At 43.1% G+C, this 22,910-nt stretch overlaps 1 protein-coding gene across 7 annotated transcripts in view; it reads right to left on the minus strand.

Moving 5' to 3' along the window:
- Nucleotides 1-197: 197 nt before the first annotated feature.
- Nucleotides 198-22,910, minus strand: part of MIB2 (MIB E3 ubiquitin protein ligase 2) — a 63,688-nt gene continuing 40,975 nt past the window's right edge. For 5 of the 7 annotated variants that reach the window (XM_067311262.1, XM_067311260.1, XM_067311261.1 and 2 more), the window contains 15 exons: nucleotides 22,347-22,541; nucleotides 21,140-21,282; nucleotides 19,093-19,200; nucleotides 17,830-17,940; nucleotides 16,476-16,638; nucleotides 15,313-15,446; nucleotides 13,242-13,390; nucleotides 12,472-12,628; nucleotides 11,676-11,830; nucleotides 9,502-9,628; nucleotides 7,826-8,056; nucleotides 5,239-5,417; nucleotides 4,143-4,327; nucleotides 3,264-3,329; nucleotides 198-1,405 (listed from right to left, as the gene is read on the minus strand). In XM_067311262.1, the coding sequence (XP_067167363.1) occupies nucleotides 1,164-1,405; nucleotides 3,264-3,329; nucleotides 4,143-4,327; nucleotides 5,239-5,417; nucleotides 7,826-8,056; nucleotides 9,502-9,628; nucleotides 11,676-11,830; nucleotides 12,472-12,628; nucleotides 13,242-13,390; nucleotides 15,313-15,446; nucleotides 16,476-16,638; nucleotides 17,830-17,940; nucleotides 19,093-19,200; nucleotides 21,140-21,282; nucleotides 22,347-22,541 (2,345 nt within the window). In that variant the 3' untranslated portion in view covers nucleotides 198-1,163. The remainder of the gene's footprint in view (nucleotides 1,406-3,263; nucleotides 3,330-4,142; nucleotides 4,328-5,238; nucleotides 5,418-7,825; nucleotides 8,057-9,501; nucleotides 9,629-11,675; nucleotides 11,831-12,471; nucleotides 12,629-13,241; nucleotides 13,391-15,312; nucleotides 15,447-16,475; nucleotides 16,639-17,829; nucleotides 17,941-19,092; nucleotides 19,201-21,139; nucleotides 21,283-22,346; nucleotides 22,542-22,910) is intronic. The other 2 variants (XM_013944209.2, XM_067311265.1) reach the window with 2 other exon arrangements.

Here is a 22,910-nt window from a genome sequence, read left to right on the forward strand (position 1 = left end):
ACTTGTGTATAACTGTCAGTAAAGACACACACCACACACGCAAACACATACATAAACATACACACAGGCACGCACGCTAGCCCTACAGGTTGCCACTTCTGCCAACAGTTACTTTACAGGATAGATTCACTGGATAATATTTCTCCAGTCAGACAGTAGGATAGGAAAATACAATACAGCTGGATCCATATTTTAACTATTGTTTGCACATTCATTTTAATGCTCAGGAAAATATAAACTTTATTTTATTAAGTTTTGCTGCAAAACAATGAAACAAAAATGAAATCCCTCTTCCTTATTTCTTAATTATTACTATTTATTTTCTTTACACTTTGATTGGAGTTTTTAACACCTGCCTTTGGCATCATGGATAGAAAGCTCAGGAGTCTCTGAACACACAGCTGGGGGAGCAGGGAAGGAAGAGTGTCACTGAGAGGTTAGAAGTGCTTCTTGCAACAACGTATTTTCTCCAATCACTGCTCACTACTTTATCTCTAAGGCACGCACTCTGCCTCTAGGATCTTATCACATCCAGATTTGCCTCTTTCAGTCCAAGATCTTGTTGAGCCCATGAGGACTAGTTCAGAGAGTATACCGTCTTAGGACACTACCTTTCTATCACCAACAAGCCCCTGGGAGGACTGAAGGCTGTGACTGCTCTCCTCTGATATCTCCTCATGTGAAGTGCAAGAGTATTGCTTTCCCATTGCTTGCAAAGGTATGAGGTATATCCTCCTACAGCATCTCCTTTCAGAGCAACACAAGGCTGCAAATCTGACACTGCAGGGACGACAGGATGCAGTCACTGGAGCTGGATGCCCTTGAAAACATCTGTGCATGAAAGTCTAGTTGCCTCTGGTCTGAGTCTCTTCTGCCTTCAGCAGAAGTCAGTGTCCTTTATTTCATGTCTTTCTGATGGATCAGGAGCACAGAGAAGAGGGGCTGTCTGCCCTCAAGCACCACTGCTTGCGTGTATAATATTGAGACTGGAGGGGACTCCCTCTGCTTCTGTCCAAGTCACATTAGTTATTTGCTTCTTCCCCTTTGAGGATGGCTTTGCATGTAACCAAACACATCAGATAGACCAGTGCCTCTCATCTAAAATGCAAACAAAAAGGAAGTAAAGGAGGGAGGTGGGAATGGGAAGAGAAGTAAGCATATCCTTAGACAAAGATCTGAATCCTCTCCCGGATAGCCTGCCGGCAGATAGGACACACGGTCAAGGCTGTGCTGCAGTCTGGGCAAGAGCCATGTCCACACTGGAAGACCAGTTTGATTTGGTCGTCAATGCAAATCGGGCAGGTGATGCGCTCTTCCATCTGCCGGTAGCGGTTCTGCAGCTCCTCCATGAGCTTCCTCTGATCTGTGGATTCAGAGCTTGGGCTGCACTCCACCTCGGTGCTGTCTGCAGGGGTGGGAGGGCAGGAAGAGAGTTAGTGGCTAGTTTGCTCTGCCTATTCCCTTATGCAGTGCCTCTTTCATTAGACTTTGCCCCTCAAGAGCAGCAATTATGTCAGACTAAACTCTCTTCATTGAGCCTGATCCAAGGATTCCTCAGATAAAAGCCACTGTTGCTTTCCTCTGTTCTGTTGCTCAGCTTTTTGTGTGCATGTGTGTGTGTTTTGTAAAAAAACAAAAAAAAAACAAAAAAAAAACAAAAAAAAAAAAAACAAAAAAAAAAACCACACCAAAAAAACACTTTCTGATATGTCCTGCCTTGGTGTTCTGCAATATGCTGCTGCAACCTTGAAGTAAAAACTTTCAAAGGTGGTTGTGATGCTCTGGCATACAGGGCCAGGAATCCTTACAGTGCTGTACTCCATCCTCTCAACCTCCTGTTTACATCTGGGATACAAATTTTGGCTCAAGTCTTTCAGGCCACAGCAAGAAGAAACCATGTGAACTCACTTAAGCTGACTTCTCCATGCATCAAGTTACACAAACAGAATCATCTAGTCAATTTTATAGGCAAAATTTAGTGGACCTTGCAGAGATATTTGGTTCTAAATCAGATGAAATAAAAGAACCCCAAGTGCTGTTCAGCTGCCAACTTAGGTAAATAGACTCCTCCTGGTTTCAGCTTAACACAGCCACTGTTCACCTTCTGCTCCTAAATCTTTGATTAAGTAGCTTTACACTTTGATATAGATGTCCCTTTCCCCAACATTTTGAAATTAATTATACTTCAGTGGTGCAAGAAGTGATTTCAAATCCATAAAGCTGTAGCAAGTTTGGGAAATGGGGAGCATGTTAAAGACACTGTATACATCACTGACAGGGAAGTCCTGTTCATATACTCAGAAACCTGGCTGCTTCTCTTGCAGTGGAAATCTGCATACAAATCTCTCATTTGGAATTCTGCTCTCCACCTCGATGACACTTTGCAGCTTACAGCAAAGACAAGGCTCCTGCCTACTGGCAGGTAAACTTGCTATTTTTTGCATTATGAAGTTCCAAAGAGGATTTTGGGCTTAGCCAGATGTGTATGTCTGATGCCATGTGACAGATTCTTGGTTCCCCTATACTTTTGTCCAAGGCATCAAGTCACAAGACCACAGCCTGATGCCAACAAAGGCATACATGAAGCTAAATCAGCTGCAGCAGGACATGCAATTCCTTTCCATGTGCACTGCTATAAACTTGTGCTAAGAGTGATCTCAGCCAGAAAGACATCCACTCTCACATGCTCTATTGAAAAGCTTCAGTGCGCAACCTGCTACCACCTTGCTGCTATGTATAGCATTCCCCATTCTGGGCACTGAGTAATAGGGACAGAAGACAATCCCTGTTTAAAACTGGTCTAAAGAGCTTTATTAAAGCAAATCAGCTCAATGATTCATAGACAGTTGGCTTCCCTCAGTCCCAGTGCACAGGCACTGTAATCTCAGCCATGTGAGAAGCAAGTCTTTCCACAAGAAATAAATTTTTCCTTTCTCACAAATTTTCACTGTTAAATCACTGCCTACAAAAAGGGTTAGACTAGCACATGGAGAACCTGACATTTGCTTTCAATACACAGAGTAAGTCAAGTACAGGACAAGCTTCCTCAAATATTCTATTTTGTCTATGCAGCTTGAGCTTGGCCTATGACATCTTAGAGTTAATCTACCTTTGCCTCTCTGAAGCTAGTCAATCCAACATGCACACAAAATCAAACCCTTTCTTATGCTTATTTCACTGAGAATCATTGATGCTGCCCAAATAAACACTGTGAAGGACCCTTCCCAATCTATGGCACTGCACAGTAGGAACAGCAAACATACCTTGTTTGAGTTTTTTGGTTATTGTCACTTGACATTTGATGCACTTCTTCATTCTCCTGGAGCATTCTACCACAAATGAGATAAAAAGAGTTTACAGTTAAGTCCATTGTACCAGAAGCAAGAGGAAGAAGACATACTCAAGAACATCAGCTTTAAACAACCTGAGTACTTCCTGGATGATTAAGAGGTTGTTTCTGCACAGAAATGAGGAAACCACCTTCTTCTTGAAGGTCTCTTGGGTTTAGTCTATCCTCTCCCAGTAGCAAATACAACACCCTTAATTCTTCAGTGCTCTGTGCTCTGCAATAATGACAGGATCATAATCCTAGCTTCTCCACTGGAACTGCTGCGCTGTGGCTGCAAAACAGCCCTTTGCTCTGAGAGAAATGGATGTGGCTCTGGCATGCAGTCCTTACCAAAAGCCCTGTAGTCAGACTGAGGTGGCCTTAGCAAGATAACAGACTTGCTGAGATGCTTGAGCAGGCTGCTGTTAAAATAATTGAAATGCAAACAGATAACTATGGCCAGAGAAAGGGAAAATCCTTCTCAGGAGGTTTTGGTGGAGAGCACACTGCCAGCTAGAACTGAAACATCCGGCCTTCCTTCTGAATCATCCAGGGCATCTATAAGCACAAGCTAAGCTGCCTGGGGTCCCCATCAACAAATGCCCAGAACACACAGTGCTTTTCACAGGTAGCTTTGGGCATCCCATCTAAGAGGATGTTGCTGAAATCATGCCGGGGTTGTTTCAGGTCACAGCCCAATAGTTTTGTGTCTGAATGGAGCCTGATTTATGAGAGTCTAAACAGAGAGGCTATCTGGTGGAAAAGGAGGGGAAAGAAAAGGGGTAAAAAAGACAGAAAAACAGAACAGACTTACCTTCACACACGATACTGTGCTGGCATGGGAAGAAAAGAATGAGCAATGCTAGTTCTGAACAGACGAGGCACTCTGTGGGGGCTGCCACACTTGAGACACTAAGGTTGGTCATTGTGTTTGGGGTGGTGTGCACACGGCGGAGGCTGCATACAATGGCTGAGCTGTCTGAAGAAACCTGCTGTTCCCTGCAACCGTGAACATATAACAAGATTTGAGCCACATACTCCAGGTCCCTCTGCAGTAACCAGATAAAATTGCACTGATCCCTGGCAAACACTACATGCAGACAGTGCAGCAGATACTCAGAGAGCATAAAGTGTTGAACCTTCATTACCCTTGCTGTGGCCAGCTCAGCCTCTAGGGGCTGGTATTCTGGCTGGATCTAACTAGCAGCAGCCATCACCGCAGCTGCCAAAAAAATACCCAAAGGAAAGAGCAGGTACAACTAATATTTACACAAGTGGAAACTGCCCTTTTGGACAATGACAGTAAGGTCTTGACAGTACATCAGTCTGCAGGGAGGAGTCAGCCTTTCGGACCTATGTTTCTCAGAGCCTAAGATGAAGCCATCTTTGACTTGCTGTTCTCCCCTTGGCACTTTCTCAGTTATTTCTCTTATCAGTTGAAAAATATGCATTTATCCAGCTTTGGAATAAACTCTGTGGATTCTGGTGCTCACTCTTTTGTTGGAGTTCCTCTCTGTTTAGGCTTTAAATATCTGTAACTGTAGAATGCAAAGAAAGTAAACCAAAATCCAGAATTACTGTGCAAGACAGAAGAGAAGCTGTTCTTGCCTTCAGCAGCAAGTCTTCTCAGACTGCTTCAGGGCTCTTTAAGTCAAGAGCTTGAGTTTGTGTGAGCAGCGTTCATCCGCTGTTGCCATCTGTTTCAAAGAGCAGTGTGCACCCTGAAAGAAGAATCCAGCTAGCAGCCAGCTCCAGATGAAACAGGAGGTGCTCAGACTGACATCCAACATGTTTCAGAGAGGCTTCAATCCCTCCTGGAGAGCCACACTGAGTGACACCAAATAGCTGTGGGAGTACTCTGTATTTGCAGGGAAGTACACTGTGAACAGTATCCAGAGGACATGGCCTACCTGAATTTCTGTGAGAAGTCTTTGATGATCTGGACAATCCTTCCATCTGTAATGAGGTCTAAAGGAGACTTTCCGCGATGGTTGGCATAATTAATATCTGCTCCTTCTTGTGCTAAGTAACATGCAATTGCAGTTCCAACATTCAGCTCCACGTTTCCAAGGACGCCAGAAGCCTGTAGCTGAAGGATAATGAGAAACAATCTCTATTAATAGAAAAAAAACTCCATTACTTAGCTTTGCCAGTACAAGGATTAAAACTTTCTTCAGAATTTGATGCAGAGCAATTTGAAAGTGCAGTTTTGCACTCCTACTTGTAAACAAAAAGATCCTTCAGCATGTAGATAACAGATTCATACCTTGCATTCCAAGAGTGCATAAAAGACTGGTCCTAACTGGTGCTAATTATTACTAATCATGGTAATAGGCATTCCTTTCTTCAGGTAGTGAAAAGTGCTATTCTTTAGAATGGAACTGTTGCAGCCTAGCTGTGCTTTGCCTTCTGCACCGTGGTTCAAGTCAGGATGCTTGTTTCAGAGCATGTCTGAATAAAAGTGGATGAGGCCAGTATTCCAGAAAGCAGTTGTGGAGTTCACTGCAAATAAACCTACTGGCAAGCTTGATATACTGGGACACTTCTAAACACTTAAGCATAACTCAGTGCTCAGGTACCCACAGGTACCTCAAAAGCAGTGATTAGGGCTTTTATGGGGAAGAGTTGCCAAAGCAGCCATATAACAGAGCGGTCTGCAGAACATCCTCTCATCCCCATCTTTTTCCCTTCAATGCTCATTTATTTGCTGATTCCCCTTTGCATTTTGAGTTTGGGATGAGGAACACTTATTACTTCTAAAGAAAAGACCCATGAGAAAAGTAGATGAGACTCCTTCTCATCTGTGCTTTCTTGGCCAAAGTTTCAACCAGCAGACTTCCATTTTTTCAGTCTTTGGCCTCTTACGTGTTCAGCTGCACTAAGGAGGCACTGTGAAGACACCTCAGTAGGAAGTACACCGAGGACACCAAAGTAAATATTAGGAGATGAACAGATAATGTATGGAGCCCTAAGTGGCAGCTATTTAAAAAGCCAAGCTTTTGTGGACCTGATCCAAACTCATTTGAAGTCAATAAAAATTTTCCACTGACTTAAAAGACCAGGGCATGTAGATTAGGGCATGTAAAATTAGAGGGGAAGCAGCTACACATTTAGGTCATCTTAAATCTCCTTCCTACCTTCTGCCCTAAGGAATCTAGATACGACATTCCTGTTAATAGGGAATGTGATGCCCAGATCCCTCCTGTAGCTCTGAGACTCTCTGCCTCCAGGACTAGCTAGTAGCTATCCCCAGCACATGCTAACACCCAACAGCTAGTAAAGTTGCTGTGCAACTTTCATCAAGTTGCTAAAATCCATCCTTGCTGCTGATCCCTTTGCTTGAATCTGTAGGCAGAGAAGCTCAGAAATTGTTACCGGTAGACCATTTTTTTCAATGTACTAAATCGTCCCCCTTAATGAAATCATTCTGATTCCATTTGGAATGTATAATTGATATTTGCACTCATGGTTTGCATTGCAAATCTGGTGTGTGCACATATTGGTATATTTATGGATGGCAGAACATTTTGAAGGGCTAATTTAATATATTTGCCAAAGAACCGGACTAAGCTTCCAATACTTGGCATATCATGTGCTGATTTCTAGATCTAAAGCCTTTCCTGAAATGATCTGTGTTCAGACTGAGGGAGAAATTCAGCTCTTCTGCACCAAATCAGCCTTTGCATACAGGCAAAATTTAGCCTTGAGAGTTAACAGAAATGCTGAAAAGCACTTTTTCCACTGCACTTGTGGTTTTGTAAATTGACAGATCCTGCCTAGAACTGGCTAGAAAACAAGAATTCTGTTTCATAAAAAAAGTTTGTTCTTACTCTGCATTGAAAGATGGAAAAAGAAGCAAAGGAGGGAAAAGAAAAGGACACATTCTCCTCTGACCCATTCCCTATAGAATACCCTGTGGAAGGCAGAGTTTCTAAATAAGGCAGAGTGAGGATTCAAACTTAGGTCTTTCAACAGAGCAGACAAAAGTACTGTAGCTATTGTACTATCTACTATTACAAAGTGGACTACTTAACGTTGAGAAATCCTTCTGACAAAAGTTAAGTCAAAAACATGCATTTCCAAAAACTGTTCATACCTATTAGCATTTTCCAAAAAGTTTAAAAAAAAAAAGTCAGGGAAGTCCCAACCAATTCCAGACTGAAGATTCTATTGGGGGACCCACCACCTCCTTCATTATATGAGTACTTAGTCTACATAGGAGAATTGTAAAGTGTTTCTTACTCCAGTAATCTCCGCCTTCTGGCTAAAAGCCAAGCATACCCTCATACCATAGAATTAAGATATTGAGGCCTCAGAGGACATATTCACTCCTTTCCCATAAGCAAGAAGTTTTGTTCCCAGCTCCTTGTCTGGGCTGGCTTTATACATTTTTCCTGCCTTACTTAGCCCCCTTAGGTCCCACCATCTGCAGTCATTTCAACATTGTCAAACATTTCCCTGCCCTTGGTGCTGGAATTTCTCCTACGCCCAGCTCACCTTGGAAAGCAGGGACAATCCCATCTCCCCTTCACGCTTCTCCATCATGACTGACATTAGCTGCTGCCGTTCCAAAGCAATGTGCATGGCTGTGTCCCCATCCTCATCCTCAGTATTGACATCACTGTCTTCACTGACCAGCAGTTGCACCATCTCTACATGTCCCTGGATGACAGCCAAGTGCAGTGGTGTCTGGTTCCGGTTGTTCTTGAGGTTGACATCACAGCGACCCTTGAAGAATTGCATCAGACAAAAAGAGTAGTTGCTGCAGAGTTTGGCTGAAGAAGAGTGCTGCAGCTACAGTGCTTGTTGAAGCCCCAAGTATCAATTTCATCTTCAGGACAGAGCAGTAAAGAGAACTCCAAGCGAGAGCTACATGATCCTGCCCTCTGTGCCTTGGCCATACAGTCCAGACATCTCAGATATCAAGTAAAGAAAGGGAGGACCAGAAGCCCAGTGCCCAAGGTGACATGCAGGTAACATTTTCCTGGTAATGAGCTGGACAACAGCTAGTCAGTTTCCTGACACTTGCAAACAAATCCTGGAACTACTCCAAGCAAACAGTCATGGCCTAGCTCTTTTAAAGCAACATTGATTCCTTGCTGCCTGTTGTGCTTTGATTTCCCCTCTTCATTTGCACCACTGAGCAAAGAAGAGAAAAACCTGCTGAAATCTGGATCATTCTACCCTTCTGCCAAATCTGCAGGGGCAGGCAGCAGCAAGGGATTAGAAACACAGAGAGCATTTAGAGGTATGGCTAGGCTAATGCAGTGATTATATCAGAAATAAAGCTATCACAATACTGTAGTTAGTGTTCACATACATCTCTCCACAACAGCACTCATTTGTAGAGCCATTAGAGCCTTGGTGTGGTGGCTTGGATCCCCATTGTAAAGGTGGAGAAACTCAGACAACAAACCACTGACAATCAGAAACAAAATCCAGGAGTGCTGACCTGTAGTTGACATTTTCATTGCCACTATCATCTGAAAGCAGAGATAGATGCTAGCTTTGATGCCACTGAAATCAATAGGAAGATGCCAATTAGCCTCCCCTCCTTCAGTTTGTTATTTTCATTGCTAAAGAAAGCTGCTTCCCAGGGACACGTGTAACACCTACTTAAGGCTGAAGAAAGACTAATACTCGGGAGTAAACACGTCAAAACATTTTGTTCTGCATTCAAATTAAATACATGTCTTCAGATATTCCTTCTTGAAAAGAGAAAGAGAGAAAGCAACCACAGAATAACCAATAGCTGGGTAGCTTCAGCATTCACCTGGAGTGAGGGAAGCTGAGCTTCAAGGGCTCTGGCCTGTACCTGTGAGGTAGAGGAGGGTCCAGAATACAAATTTACACATTCCTTAATCAGCAGGTTAACAGCTATTCCAAAGTCTTTTCCTTTCATATCCATCACTTACCGAACATTTCCCTGCAACATCCAGCTCTAACCCCTCCTTTGTTCTAGCCCACAAGATGGCCTTTCCTTTCTTACCAATGCTAAAAGAAAATATCACCAGGAATGTCAAGCCCTGTTCTTTAAAATCTGGGCAGCAATGGCAGCTCAGAGAGACAGAGACATGTTTATGAGTCCAGCATTAACCTGATAGCTGAGGAAATAGGGGCATTTGGGGTGGAGACCTGAGGGGTTTTTTTTTGTTTGTTTGTTTTGCTTTTACCTCTTTGATGAGAATTTCAGCCACTTCTTTGTGATTATTGAGAGCAGCAAGGTGCAAGGCAGTGAAACCATCTTCCTTTTTGGAGTCAACTAACTGTCGAGCTCTTGCTAGAATCTTCTTTATGGCTCTAGAGTGTTGGAGGTTAACCAGAGACAGAAGTGTTATTTTATCAGGAAGGGAAACAATGGAGAAGAGACAGGCCTGCCTCTTCTGTTCAGTAGTTATGAATGTTCTTCATGTTTTAAGAGGCAGCATGAGCTGGCAACTGTAAACTCACATTGCCACTGAAAATAATGAGCAGACTTATTCTTGTACAGTTTATTATAGTCCTTCTCCTGTCCTTCCATACATGATCCCAGACAGGTAAGAAGGCTATACAGAAGCAGAAGGATCCCCTAGGGAATCCAGGGAGGTAAAAGAAAGTTGGGAGGGGGAAAGCAGGCAGTGATTTCCTGTAAATGCATGAAGGAAAGAAGGGGACAAGGAATGCAACAGCTATACCTGGCCATATTTAAACCTAAGAAATGCATAATCAAGCTTTTCTTTTCTAGCTATCTAGAGCTACATCCACTGCCTTCTTACTGTTAGACAGCAAGCACAAGTTAATATCTATAAAAGCAGTAAAAAAGGTCCAGATGCACACATTGGCTTGTAAAGTTGCCTCAAGCTGTACCTCTCTCCACCAACACAGAATTTAGTCCCACATCCTGACCCAAAAGAGCCAAAATCAATGCCGCCAACAGACCAGCCATAAGCAGATGCTAAATGAGGAACTCTAGGGTGGTTCTTATTATAACGGGCTGTTCAAGGAGGGTTGGAGGAGTGGTTTTTCACGTCTTAGTTTTGAGTGATTGTGCCTTCTATGTTAATTTGGTATCAATGATTCACTCTCCCACGGTTCCTTTGCTTCCCTTGGAAATGGATGAAAAGCTTTCTCCTCACTGAGAGGAGGAATTCTATTCCTCTTCTGTTCACTGATGCATCTGCAGGACTCCCTTAGATGAAAACTGTGAGGGAAAGGTTTCCCTTATAACTCTGCCAGTGGGGACAGAGTGTAGTAGCTTCCCCACTGAAAAACTTATGAGGGCAAGAGGATCTTTCCACCACCCTGACTGCATATATACAAGGATTTTGTCAGCATAACTGTCACAGAGAACCATGCTCCTATCCAGTGTTGCTACACTTGCATGCATTTCCAGGGCAGACCCTGCCTTAGTCTCTCTTTAGGCATAGGACCACTGTTTAGAACAGACCTTCACTAGCAGCTTTAATGAGGCAGAACATTAGATTTCTCTGCTGCCTTAAAATATTGCACACACTGCCAGAAAGCTTGCTACAGAAAAGTAGCATAGTCTGTCTACAGATGTTTTTCAGGAAACCAAGCTGCGGGTACTTGTACAGCTCTCCTATTTTTTTGAGGTCTGCCAAAATTTGCATGATTATGTAGGTTGCTTTTCATGTCTTGGAGGCACAGCTTATTCAACATGCACAGGGCACAGAATAAATGAATAGAACATTTTCTGCTGTTTTTTCCTCCTTCAAGACTGATAATCATTAGAAAAATTTACTTCTCTCATGGTTATTCTTGTCTAATGCTTTTGGAATATTAAGAATCTTTTTCTGATTTCATGTGCCTTCAACATCTATAAGGCTCTGTGCAGAGCTAACTATAAGAAACACAACAGAGAAAGCACAGGAAGCTGGATAATAGGCACAATCCTAGACTTGCAGTGCTGAAAATGTGTCACATTGGGTATAGTGAGTTAGATGATCTCAGCCTTTCCCTGCCCCCTACTGAGAAATCACTTCTACAGAGAATTAACACATCAACATAAGAATTGAAAACTAGAGATTAGAGGAAAAGACCTTTCAGATTGAGCTCATCTCTTTCTGCAAAAGCAGGTGTACTACACAGCAACTGACACCTGTTCCTCCCCCAGCACCACATGCACTCTCTGCTCATGTCCCACTTCTGAATTACTGCTAATAGAGCAGAGAATTCACTCCAAGCCCACGATGGGTGGTGACTTCCCCTATCTCAGATGGGTGCTTACCTGCTAGGATTCACAGCTGTCTCACATGCATTCAGCAAGACTGTATCACTACCTGGTGTCAGAGGGCCCTAGCCAACCTGTGGGTATCCCAGGGATGCATACCATGGTTTATTCACTTACGGTTTGTTGCCTTTTAGAGCAGAATAGTGGAGCAGGTTGAAGCCTTGACAATTCTGGATAGTGAAGTCAATGTTGGGTACTTCAGTGAGGATCTCAATGATGACCTTGTAATCAGCAGTGATGGCATAATGCAGGGGTGTGTCTCCCTGAGAATCCTATACAGGAGACCAAAGCAGAGCAGTTACAGAGTGTTGAATTGAACAGGCCACCCTGAGGGACTGTTTGAGACAAGAAGATATACAGTGTCACCAAATCACATCATAGCAGTTTCATAACCTTCATTAAATCAGTTAACTGGGTCTTCAGTCCAGCTCCTGAGTAAGTAAGTGCTAATACTCCTAAATAGCTTTGAGAGACTGACCCAGCAAAGTCCAGTCCCATCGTCATATGCATGTGCCCTAAAAATGGGCTAGGTCCAATTCACCACTGCCCTTTGGGTTCCTAAATGGAAGTCTGAAAATCCTCACCAGTCCTTATTGCTGGGAACAGGAGTGTTTCAACATCATACATTAGCAGCAGGTCAGTCCTTGCTGGAGGACCGAGTCCAGCACAACAGAAAGTGCTACTGGATTGAGCTGAGCAGACTCACAACAATGAAGGGGCAGACCCAAAACTGGAATTTCAGAATACTGAAGTTAGAGGAATATATCTTCTCTGTGCAATGAACAGCAGTATATTTTTGTTAAGAGAACGAGCTTCAAATTCCACTAAACAACAAATGGCACAAGATCATAAAGGCCCTCTGTGCCTGCCCCCACCAAAAAAAAGAAAGGGACATCCAAAATCCAAAACTTACTGGGAGGTTGACATCACAGTTGAGCTCACAGAGGGCCCGCACCACCTCTGTGAATCCTTGATTAACGGCAACATACAACGCTGTGCACTTTGCATTGTTTAACAGGTCTGTACTGGCTCCTTTACCAATAAGCAAACGGGCAACCTCAGCTTGGTTTCTGATTTAAAAGCCAGGGGTAAGACAGATTAGATTCCATGCTGTGCAGATATAAATTCTCCTTCCTTGCAAGGCAGCAGAATTTCTCGATTTCTGTATCCTCTCCACCCCATCCCATCTCCTCTCAGTATTAAAAAAACCTTTCCTAATTGGTATTCTAGAATCTCTATTAGTCTGGTTTAAATTGGCAGTAACCTCCTGTTCTTGATGCTGATGAATTCTCCCCCAGTAACTGCCAACACCATTATATCTTGCTCTAGAAAATATATGCACCTACAAAAAAAACCATTAAAAAAAAATCCCCAGCCAACCAAACAAAAAAGCCCCTACCAAAAATCCAATCACCCAAAACTTATCATTTGTTCTGATTCCTCCCAAAATTTCATAGCATGGGAACTGTCCTAGCTGTGGAGGTTAGATCAGCACTTTAAGAAATTCACCTGTGGCCCTGAAGCTTAAGGGCCAATTTCTAACGAGAAGTAAAATCAGAGCAAAGCCATGCTCTGCCACACTCTCCTCACACAGACTGTTCATTTATATCTATGGATATTCTTTTACAGCCCCCTAGGTCTTGCATGAGATAAGCCAAAGCAAGAAGAAGAAAGATCTCCTACCCAAAAGCTGCATAGTGCAGCGCTGCATCCCCCTCTTCATCCCTTAGGTTGACGGTGGCATGTGCCTGTAGCAAAATCTTCACCACATCCAGATGCCCCTGATAGGAGGCAATTTGCAGGGCAGTTCTGCCCTGATTCTTTGTGTCGACCTATAGGAAGGGCACAGACACAGCAAACAGCTTAGCAAAGAGCTTAGCTCGCGTTCAGGCCTTATCTCTGTTCTAGAGCAGGCCTAGCAGGATAAAGGTTGTTACTTGTAGAACAGTGGTATGCTCAGAAGTGATAAGCAGAATCTGTGCCTCTTGGATCAGGTGCTTTATGCACATCAATTAAAATGCCGACCTCATCCCACAGTATTTCTAAAGTGAAATGGACAACACAATAAGTCAAGCACACAGAGCTGGAAGCCAGGGCTCTAACTGTAGCTCTGACACCAAATCCCTCTAGGCCTACAAGCATGATACTTGACATCTCTGCCAACAATTTCTTTCCTAATAGGAAAATGCGTGAGGAAATCAGATTAGCTTTGCATAAGGCTTTGAAGATACCAAGTCCCCATTCTTCTATGTCACTCTAGGTACCTCACAGGACACAATGGCTGGAAGGTAAATCAGAGTATTGAAACCCTGCAGTGAGATTTTTCAAGAATTAAAGGGGCTGAAGAGCAAAGAAAGGATGTATGAAAAGCAAGACAAAAAGGAATGGAAGCTACTAAAATCAGTGGGAGACTAAGGAAAAGAGATGAAGGAGCTGGCAAAGCCTCAGCAGCCTAGAACAATTTTTTCTTTCCTGCAGCTGGTTCTACAGCGGTCAGAACAGCAGGACAGGCAATGCTTCCTTTGATCTACTCAAAAGGATGGGCAAGGCAGCCAGGCAAGGAGGCGTTAAGAGGCCAGTGTGTTATTCTCCTATTTATGCAAGAAGGACAATGCTGTTAAGCTGGAAAACCCTTCACAAGCAATTTCAACTTGCACTGCTAAGTGAGCCTCAATTCCAGCCTTCTCTTGCTCTTTATAATATTCTAACAGAAGTAACATGATAAGGTATTCCTGACCCTTGGCACTTTCTTATTTGAGACAAGTTAGACACAGTCATGGGTGGCTGGCTATTCCTTTTAACCTATTATAGATGCTCCCTCTTTTCTTCCCATCTTCAGAGGCCTGCATTAATTTTGTAAGTAAAGAACCAGAGCTAATATCAGACAACTAAATCAGCTTCACAGAGGTTCCTTTAGAACCAATCCTAGTGTTCAGTGGCCACCCATCCACCTGCTCCTGCCTGCCACGCAGTCACAGCCTTGAAATTCTTGTTACCAATGGCTCCCCAAAGACACTGCTGAAAAACTTCACTGTCTAGTTCTCCTTTTTCAACCTGTTACAGACCCTGTGCCCCTCACTTGAAGGGGCTGGCACCCTCTCTAACAGGCAGCTTCAAAGAGAAATGATTTGAGCAGATGTGATCCTAGCAGTTTGGCACCCTGTAAGCACATAAGTTGTTCAGCAACAAGCCAAGCCCAGTTCCACTGCTCGCTGTCTGGCTCTCCCAGCCAGACCTGAGATAAGACACTGCACAGACATGCACAGTATAAGGATCTGGGCAGCATTTCTCTTTTCCTTCTCTGACTCCAATAATTCCATTTTTGCAAGGTCATCTAAGGACAGATGCATTCACCCAGGCACAACCTGTCACTTTATTTTTAAAAGTGAGCCACGTTCTTGGACATCCTGCCACTGTTTTCATATATAAGAATACCTCTCTCCTTAACTCTAGAGATGCAGTGTCCATACGGAAAGCCTTCTGGAAAAAGCCAGCTTTGGAAACATGCTGTAAGGACTTAACTGCAGTTCAGATTTAAAGCCACATGCTGATGCCATAAGATGCACACATTTAATTTACAGTCTTAATCCTAAATTGCAGCAAAATCATTTCCCAACTGTTACTATCTAATACAAGGTTTTAGAAATCTATCATTTCTCTCCCATCCTTTTCCCCACTCTACTACAAAATTTTATGACAGTATTTTAAAGAAGCACAACAAAAATTAACCATTAAGGATGCCCTCAAGACTTGCCTTGTCTGGGTACTTCAGAAGGAGCTCCCGAACTTTAACTGCATTGTTGAGTGCTGCCCAAATGACCAAGCATCCTGCATGGTCTGACTCTGTCTTCTGGGACAGCAGTTTCTCCAGAACAGTGATCAAAGTACCTGGACAGGAAAAAGGAACAGCTGCAAGTTACCAGGGCCAAAGAGCATGTGGGCATGTGTGTACCTGTGTGAATGTACAACCTGCATTTGGGGCAGTACAGCTGTAAAACCACACTACTGGCCTGCTGTAGCTCTAATACTTGGCTCACACAAACAGCTTTACAAATTTGCTTCTTATACAGCCCTTTGCTTTACAAGCCTGATGTTTTGAGAACCCAAAAGATACAGGAGACCATGCTACAGAAGACCAACCCAAAAAAGTCACTACCAAAAGGCAAATATTCTGAAGAGGAATGCCTAGCTTTGGGGCAGATGTCATTAGGAAGAAATACGGGTCCTTTCAGACCTGCTCTCCAATCACAGGCTTTTGAGTGCTTGAGAGGACAGAGGTGTTATAGTCCTCCAAGTAAAACAAAGTTAAAGAGCTTGAGCTCAGGTACAAGTACTCCCTTAAGTCTAACAATTTATTATCAGGTGTACTTGAGTAAACATTTTAAGATCAATCTACATAGCAAAATTGAAAAAAGCAGTAAGACTCTCCTCTCTCCCACATGATCCTGACCTCTAAAGAAAACAAGTATGGTGGGACTATAAAAAATTTTATCGGCAGATGTGCAAAATGGACAGCAAATCCAATTTCAGAATGGAACAGGCAAAATACTCCTCGATTTGACAGCAATTCCCCACAAGGACCTGGGAGTATATCATAAGCATTCAAGTATTAGTATCTTTTATCCTCCTGCAGGAAACGTAGCAGGATGGAACAGGAAATTGAGATAGTTCAAGGCAGTAGCAAATACTGAGAGTAGGGCAGCGTCACAGGTAGTATTCATGAATCCTAAATCCTGTGCTTTCCTCTTAAGACCAGCTTTGCTTTCCCAACAGGGCATAGGTTGGTTTTGGTACTCCATCTGGGGAAGGACAAGCAGCTGGAGTTTAACACTGACCAAAGAGTGGTGCTGCTGTTACACTGGAGCAATCATTCCTCAACCCTTGACAGACAAGACCTCTCCCTTCTCACTATCTCACTTTTTGATTCCTTTGCGTTCTCAGTTGTCATGAGGTTTGCTTCCTCATCTCTCTGATAGGCTGTCAGACAAGCTGGGTTAAACGTCCAGGACTGCCCTCCAACTGACACTCGCAGGTCTCCATCCCCATACACTTTGATCACTTTGCCGATGTGCCCTAGCGTCTGCAATGGGAAGAGAGAAATGATTTTTAAAAGTGAAGATGCAGTGTTCTTTGTATCTCAGAACCAATGCAATGCTTCTAAGAGTGGTTTCGCAAGCGGCACTCCTGCTGTGTAAAGAGAAGCACTAAACAGTGACACAACTGCAGACAGCTCCCACTTTAAGCACATAAGAGGGTTTTAGCAGTCTCTATGTTACAGGTTATACACAAAGAGCATTTCCCAGACACATTACAAACGTCTGGGAAGGAAGCTGGTGAAACAACAAAACATGGTTTGCAGAGCCGAGAGGACCAACAAAGTTGGGATTAGGAAAGGTTTCCTCTGTGCATTTAACTGCTCCTGAAGGACACCTGTATTCTGCTCTGTAGCCACACTGGTTTGATCAGACCACTTTTCCAACTGGACACTCTTTCCTGCCTCATTTCAGAGAATTAGGATGGCAATAAGAGGACGTGTTTACTTTGGTTACTGAAACCTCTTATTTGACTCCCTCCATGGTAGCCAAATCCCTTGTCAGATTCCCCATCAACCTACTTTGCTTTGGATGCTGTGATAGGACTGCTGGAACAAGTCCAGGGAAGGGTCATGAAGATGATGAAGGGACTGGAGCATTTCTCATAAGAGGAGAGGCTGAGAGAGCTGGGACTGTATAGCCTTGAGAAAAGAAGGCTCGGGGGAATCTTTTCAATGTTTATAAATATCTGATGGGAGGGTATAAAGAAGATGGAGCCAGATTCTTATCCTATCACTTGTTGCCACTGAGAAGCAATGAGCACAAATTGAAACACAGGAAATTCCATCTGAACATCAGAAAACACTTCTTCATTGCAAGGGTGGTTGAACACTGGAACAGGTTGCCCAGAGAGGTTGTGGAGCCTCCATCCTCAGAGATATTCAAAACCCAACTGGACATGGTCTTGAGCAACCTGCTCTAGCTGACTCCGCTCGAGCAGAGGTGTGGGACTAGATGATCTGCAGAGGTCCTTTCCAGAGACATCTGTTCTGTGATTCTGTGACTATATTACCAATAGCACTAGGCAACATTTCTTTTGCAAGGCCTCAGCAGTCCCAGAAAGGTCTGTGCACTGACTGACCAGCAGGAAATACTGGAGGGCAATGCAAGCCCAATCACCACTACTAATTGCACAGGAAAACTCAGGAAGTTACTGGACTGTCCAGGAACTGACGCACACTCACAGGTGCCATTTCATCTGTCCACTCCCCATGACCAGGTTGGAATCGCTTCACTGTTTCCATATCATCTATCACCCGGACAACATCACCAACCCAAAAAGTGTTGAGCTACAAGAAAAAGAAAGTCATAAGCTTTTGGGGGATGAAGCAAAAAACAACACCAGCACCACAAACAAACAAAAAAACCCACAAAGATGCCCCTCCATTCCCCCCTGCCCAAATCCCAGCCAAACTAGGCATTACAAAACAGAACTATCACAACCAAGAAATTCATAATCACTGCACTGCAAAATAAGCATAGTTCAAGGGTTGAGGTATTTCTGTTATAAGCAGGCAAATAATTTGGGACAGAACAATTTTCTTCTTTTCTTTCTTCAAAATATTTATAAATAATACCAGGATGAAGCACACAAGGAATTTATTTTGGTCATCCCCTCACCATACCAGACTCAGCACTGGGGATTTTAATTCACCTTAATAAGGGAGTTAAATCTGTTTGTTATTTAAAATAGGAATGTGAAAGCAGAGTTTATCCGTACTGATCCTTTGCTAGATGCTCCCTCCCCACACCGAGCTAAGAAGGGAGCACTGTGAAAACACACTATTCAGAGCAGGCCAATTTTGCGCAAAAAAATTCTTTCAGAATTTTGTAGTCTTCCAGCAGCTCCTGCCATACCTATTAGCCCTGTTTCCAAAAATAGACATTTCAAGCCATCAACCCTCTGGGGAAGGCCAGAGCTAACAGCTTTAGAAATGCAGACATAAAATTAAAAGAGTTGGATTAAAGACTCGGGCCATCCAGAACAATCAGGGAGATGTTCGAGAAAGAGACACAAGAGACAGAACAACATGAAGACAAGAAAACAAGCAAGAAAACAAAATGAAATGGAACGATACGGAGGATGGTACATCACAGATGAGAGATAGCTGCAGAATAATGAATTACTGCAACTCTGCTGTTATCTGTCTTATTAAAGAAGCTGAAATCAAGAAACAGAGTTTACCTTAAGAACTTTCAACACTTAAAATCCAAAGATTCTTCCAATTGAACAGCCTAGTAGCCCAGTTCAGAGTCTGCAACCATCTGGCTTAGTGTTGATGGCTTGTAGGAAATTCAGCCTGGCCCTATTGCTTTTAGAACAGCAGCGTATTTCTTTGGCACTTGCTTGAGACACATTGTGTCCTAACACAACAAGATGAATTGATGGCCGTTCCCTGCAGCATTGCTGGTTCTGGCCAAGCTCACCTATCAGCACCTACCTTGGTCAGAGCTCCAGGGTGGAAAGTCCAGCGGGTTTCACTGTTGAACTGGACCCTCACGTCCCCTCTGTCTGTGATTCTGTGCACAGTCCCTGTCTGGCCAATGAACTTTTGATAGGGGAGGAAAAACAAAAACAAAAACAGAGGAAACCCCCTAAATAAATCACATTGCTTAATAGTGGGGAAAGCAGGCAACCAAGGGATAGGTGGCTAAATAAGCCACCATCTCTAATTCACAGACTAACAGTGCTCCCAAACCTGTTTTAATGATATGCAGTCATTTGCTTTTCTGCAAAAGGAAAAGACTGCCTAAAAAGCTCCTTTAAAGTAGCAGCATACTGGGAGGAGGAAGATGACAGAAATACAAAGTGTGAAAATGCTTGAAACTCGGGGCACAAATCATCCTCATCTTTCCCAATGGCAAAGGTGGGTAGAGACTACAACACTGTACTGCTGTATAATACCAGCGAGGCATGCTTTGAGAGAAAAAAAGGGGCAGGACGGGAGACTACAGAAAGCAAGATATTGTTGTGTAGTGCAGTACTCTCTTGATTCTGGCAGGCCTAAGTAGCTGACAGTTTTCAAGGAGACAAAAATTAACAATTTCTGACATGAAGGGAAATTACTGTTTCTCTGTTTAATATCCCACTTAAACCTGCATTCAGCAACAACAGAAATAAGTGCAGAAGTTTAATGATGTAGCAGACTATCTTAGCTACACTGCAGCAACTCAAAAAATATGGTTTTTAGATGAAGGCCTCTGTGAGAATAAGAAACTCATGGCTCCATCGACAGACTACTTAAAGTTTATGTCAGATGAGGATAAATCCCTGCCTGTCAGGCTAAAGTAGAAACTGATGCTCAGTTAACAGATCTCTGCACTGAACCTGAAATGACAGTTTGGGATGACTTTTTAAAGCCTGACTTAGAAAAGACAGCTCACCTACAGGGCAGCTTGGGTTAGAATATATATATTATGTGTCTGCATAATTTTATAGTACTGCTTCATATACCAAGGCTTCAGGGGAGCTGTCTCAGCATCAGACCTGCAGCTTATTCAGTGTACTGATTCAGGTGTGGCAGGCTTTTGGGTCACTTGTGGCTATATACAACCTCTTTCATTTTAACTTTCCCTCCTTCTCCAAAAAGGCACTTTTATAGATGTGACTAATACAGGTTCAGAAATAGATCTTACTGCTGCAATGAGTACCAAAATGTGGTTTTGCTTTTCAGTAAATCTACTGCACAACAGCAGTATTGTCATCTTCTGCATGTGAAGGTAATTTAATCTATTTTCAGCAAGCTCTGCAGACTATTAAAACCCAAGAAAGTTAACTTAAGAGAAATGAAAAGCACAGATATTTTAATTTAAAGGGCAAATCTACTCATTTAGCTATCATCACTTCATTTGAATGTAAGCTCACGTCTAATATTCACAACCCCCAGAGCCTTCCATGGTAGAACTGCCCCTTGAGACTCCCTACTGTAGTAACAGATGTCATTTATTTTTTCATTTCCTCTACTGTCTGAGCTTACTTAGACAACAACAGGTGACAACAGACTGATTGCTCTCCAAAAACACCATATGGGCAGAGAAGTCAACCATATCCAGGGACAGAACCTACTGCTGACAAACACAACTTTCATTAGCACTAATGTATGCTACGAAAGAAGCCAAACAGGGAATGGACCCAAAACTCCATGGAAAAGATCTCATTTGAAAACAAGCAAACCAGCCCTGAGTTTTTTGCACCAGCTCCTGAGACTTTGGAGCAGCTCTCTTGGCCCAGTTCAGCCTTAGAAATTCTACAGGGCTTCACAAGGGAATTCTCATACAAGGCAGATTTATCTGAACCTAAAAACAAATTTGACTCCAGTGTCCTATCACTGAAAAATCTATATTTATTATTTGCTCAACACAATATAGTAACAGAAGCTATTATGTTACACAGAGATGTTCTGGTAGCTTCCTAGCCAGTGGTTACTTCTGTAGTTTAACACAGTGACCGATAAATTACTCAAAGAATAGGAGCAAGCAGAAACATACCTCAGCCATTTTAGGATTCCAGCCACCGTGGCCCTCTTGCATCTCCCGCAAGATGTCAATGTCCAGCAGGCATTTCACTTTGTCCCCATGCTGGAATGGATGCCTGTCTGTGCTCTCCTTCCTCTGTAATTCAGCCGGTTTTCCTAAAGAGCAGAATGACACCACTCACACACCTGCAAGGTGCAATAATATGCTTTGTCTCTCATTTGGCTTTGTAACAAGGGTTGCAAGTTAACATAAGCTTAATTGGGGCAGAACGGTGTAAAAATCTTACTCTACCTGTGGAGTACACCCTACACAGTCTGTGGGGCGGCATTAGGCAGGATTAAGAATATTTTGCTCCCACTGGATAATGCTATGGGTTAAACATGAAGTAGTTCTAGCAAGACACAATTTTGTCCTTTGCTGGAGGAGAGCGCATTTGAAAGATGCCTCTCATGCAACGTCAGACTTCAGTATCTGTTCTTAGCAATTCAGGCACCCACAACTGTTGCTCAGCAGACACCCACACAGCACTCAAAATGAATTCTCTTCCACAGGTAGTCAAATAGCTTGCTTTGTGGAGTACTTTATCTTCACAGCCTTTCTGTGCTCAGGTGCCTCATTCCTGGAAATAAGCTCCCCACCCAATCCTTCCCTTCCCTGATGCTCTGGCCAAGCTGCTTAAGGAGAGAAAAGAAAGATCTGATCGTGCTGCTGCAAAGTCACCAACAGTCCTCTTCGTTTTATTTCAGGGGAGCAAAAGGTGGCCCTTAACACCTGATTCAAAGTACACCTAAATTACACCGCACACCAGTTGGAGCAATGCCTACCTGAAGAATGAAAAACTTTGGATTAACAAAACTGATTCTGGACTGAATTTTCTGCTGACAAATGCAGGCACTCCCAAGGGATTTTCATGCATTTGTATCAGTGGGAAACTGTATCGGCAGAAGGTCCCTCTTTGGTAAACAGCTGCAGGCATCTGATGATCTTATATGAACTTACATCACTGCAAGACTGAGCCGCTTTACTAACCACCCTGTAAGAAGGTACTATGTTGACACACAGAACAGTTTTTTTAATGGTACACATTATGTGGAAATATTATAAAACTACCTCCTGATTTTGTGTATTCAAAGCAGATAGCTTTAATGTCAGGAAAATACAAGTGACTGATATGGCAACATGAGTCTGAATTTCCCAATAGAAGACTTGCTCCACACACCTAATTTTGGGAGATGCTCTTTGTAGTAAAAGCCACCAGGTGCCTCCACAACACATTTCAGGTCCACTTTCCCCTTGTGTCCAACTCGGTAGACATTTGTGGTACCATCAGACCATGTGACACTGGCCACACTACGTCCAGTCTCTATATCCCAGCCTCGAATATCAACCACACGTCCAGTTTTGCCTTCACCACCTGACAGAAAAAGAGGGGAGAAAAAAGTATCTGGCTTGCATTCTCAGAGACCAATATACAGAAACTCACCTGACACTGGGATGTTTACTGAGATACAATTTAATAACATTTTTATCTTAAATAAATCAAACACAAGGAGAAAAAGCAGGGCCAAAACAAGTAAAAAAACTTGTCAGTTCTCCAGTTATTCACCACAGAAGAGGAGGTGCAGAGCCAAAAGCCACTAGCTGGGGAAGATGAAATTCTGACAGAGAGGTTGCTGCCAGAAAGGATTTCTGCGTGGCCCTATACAGAAGCCAATAGGCCATCTTTACATGATGAACATACAGAGGCCTGCTTCACTCTCAGCATACTGCTGCCTGAAGCAGT

This window comes from Apteryx mantelli, chromosome 26 (genome assembly GCF_036417845.1).
Source record: "Apteryx mantelli isolate bAptMan1 chromosome 26, bAptMan1.hap1, whole genome shotgun sequence".
Classification (NCBI taxonomy): Eukaryota; Metazoa; Chordata; class Aves; order Apterygiformes; family Apterygidae; genus Apteryx; species Apteryx mantelli.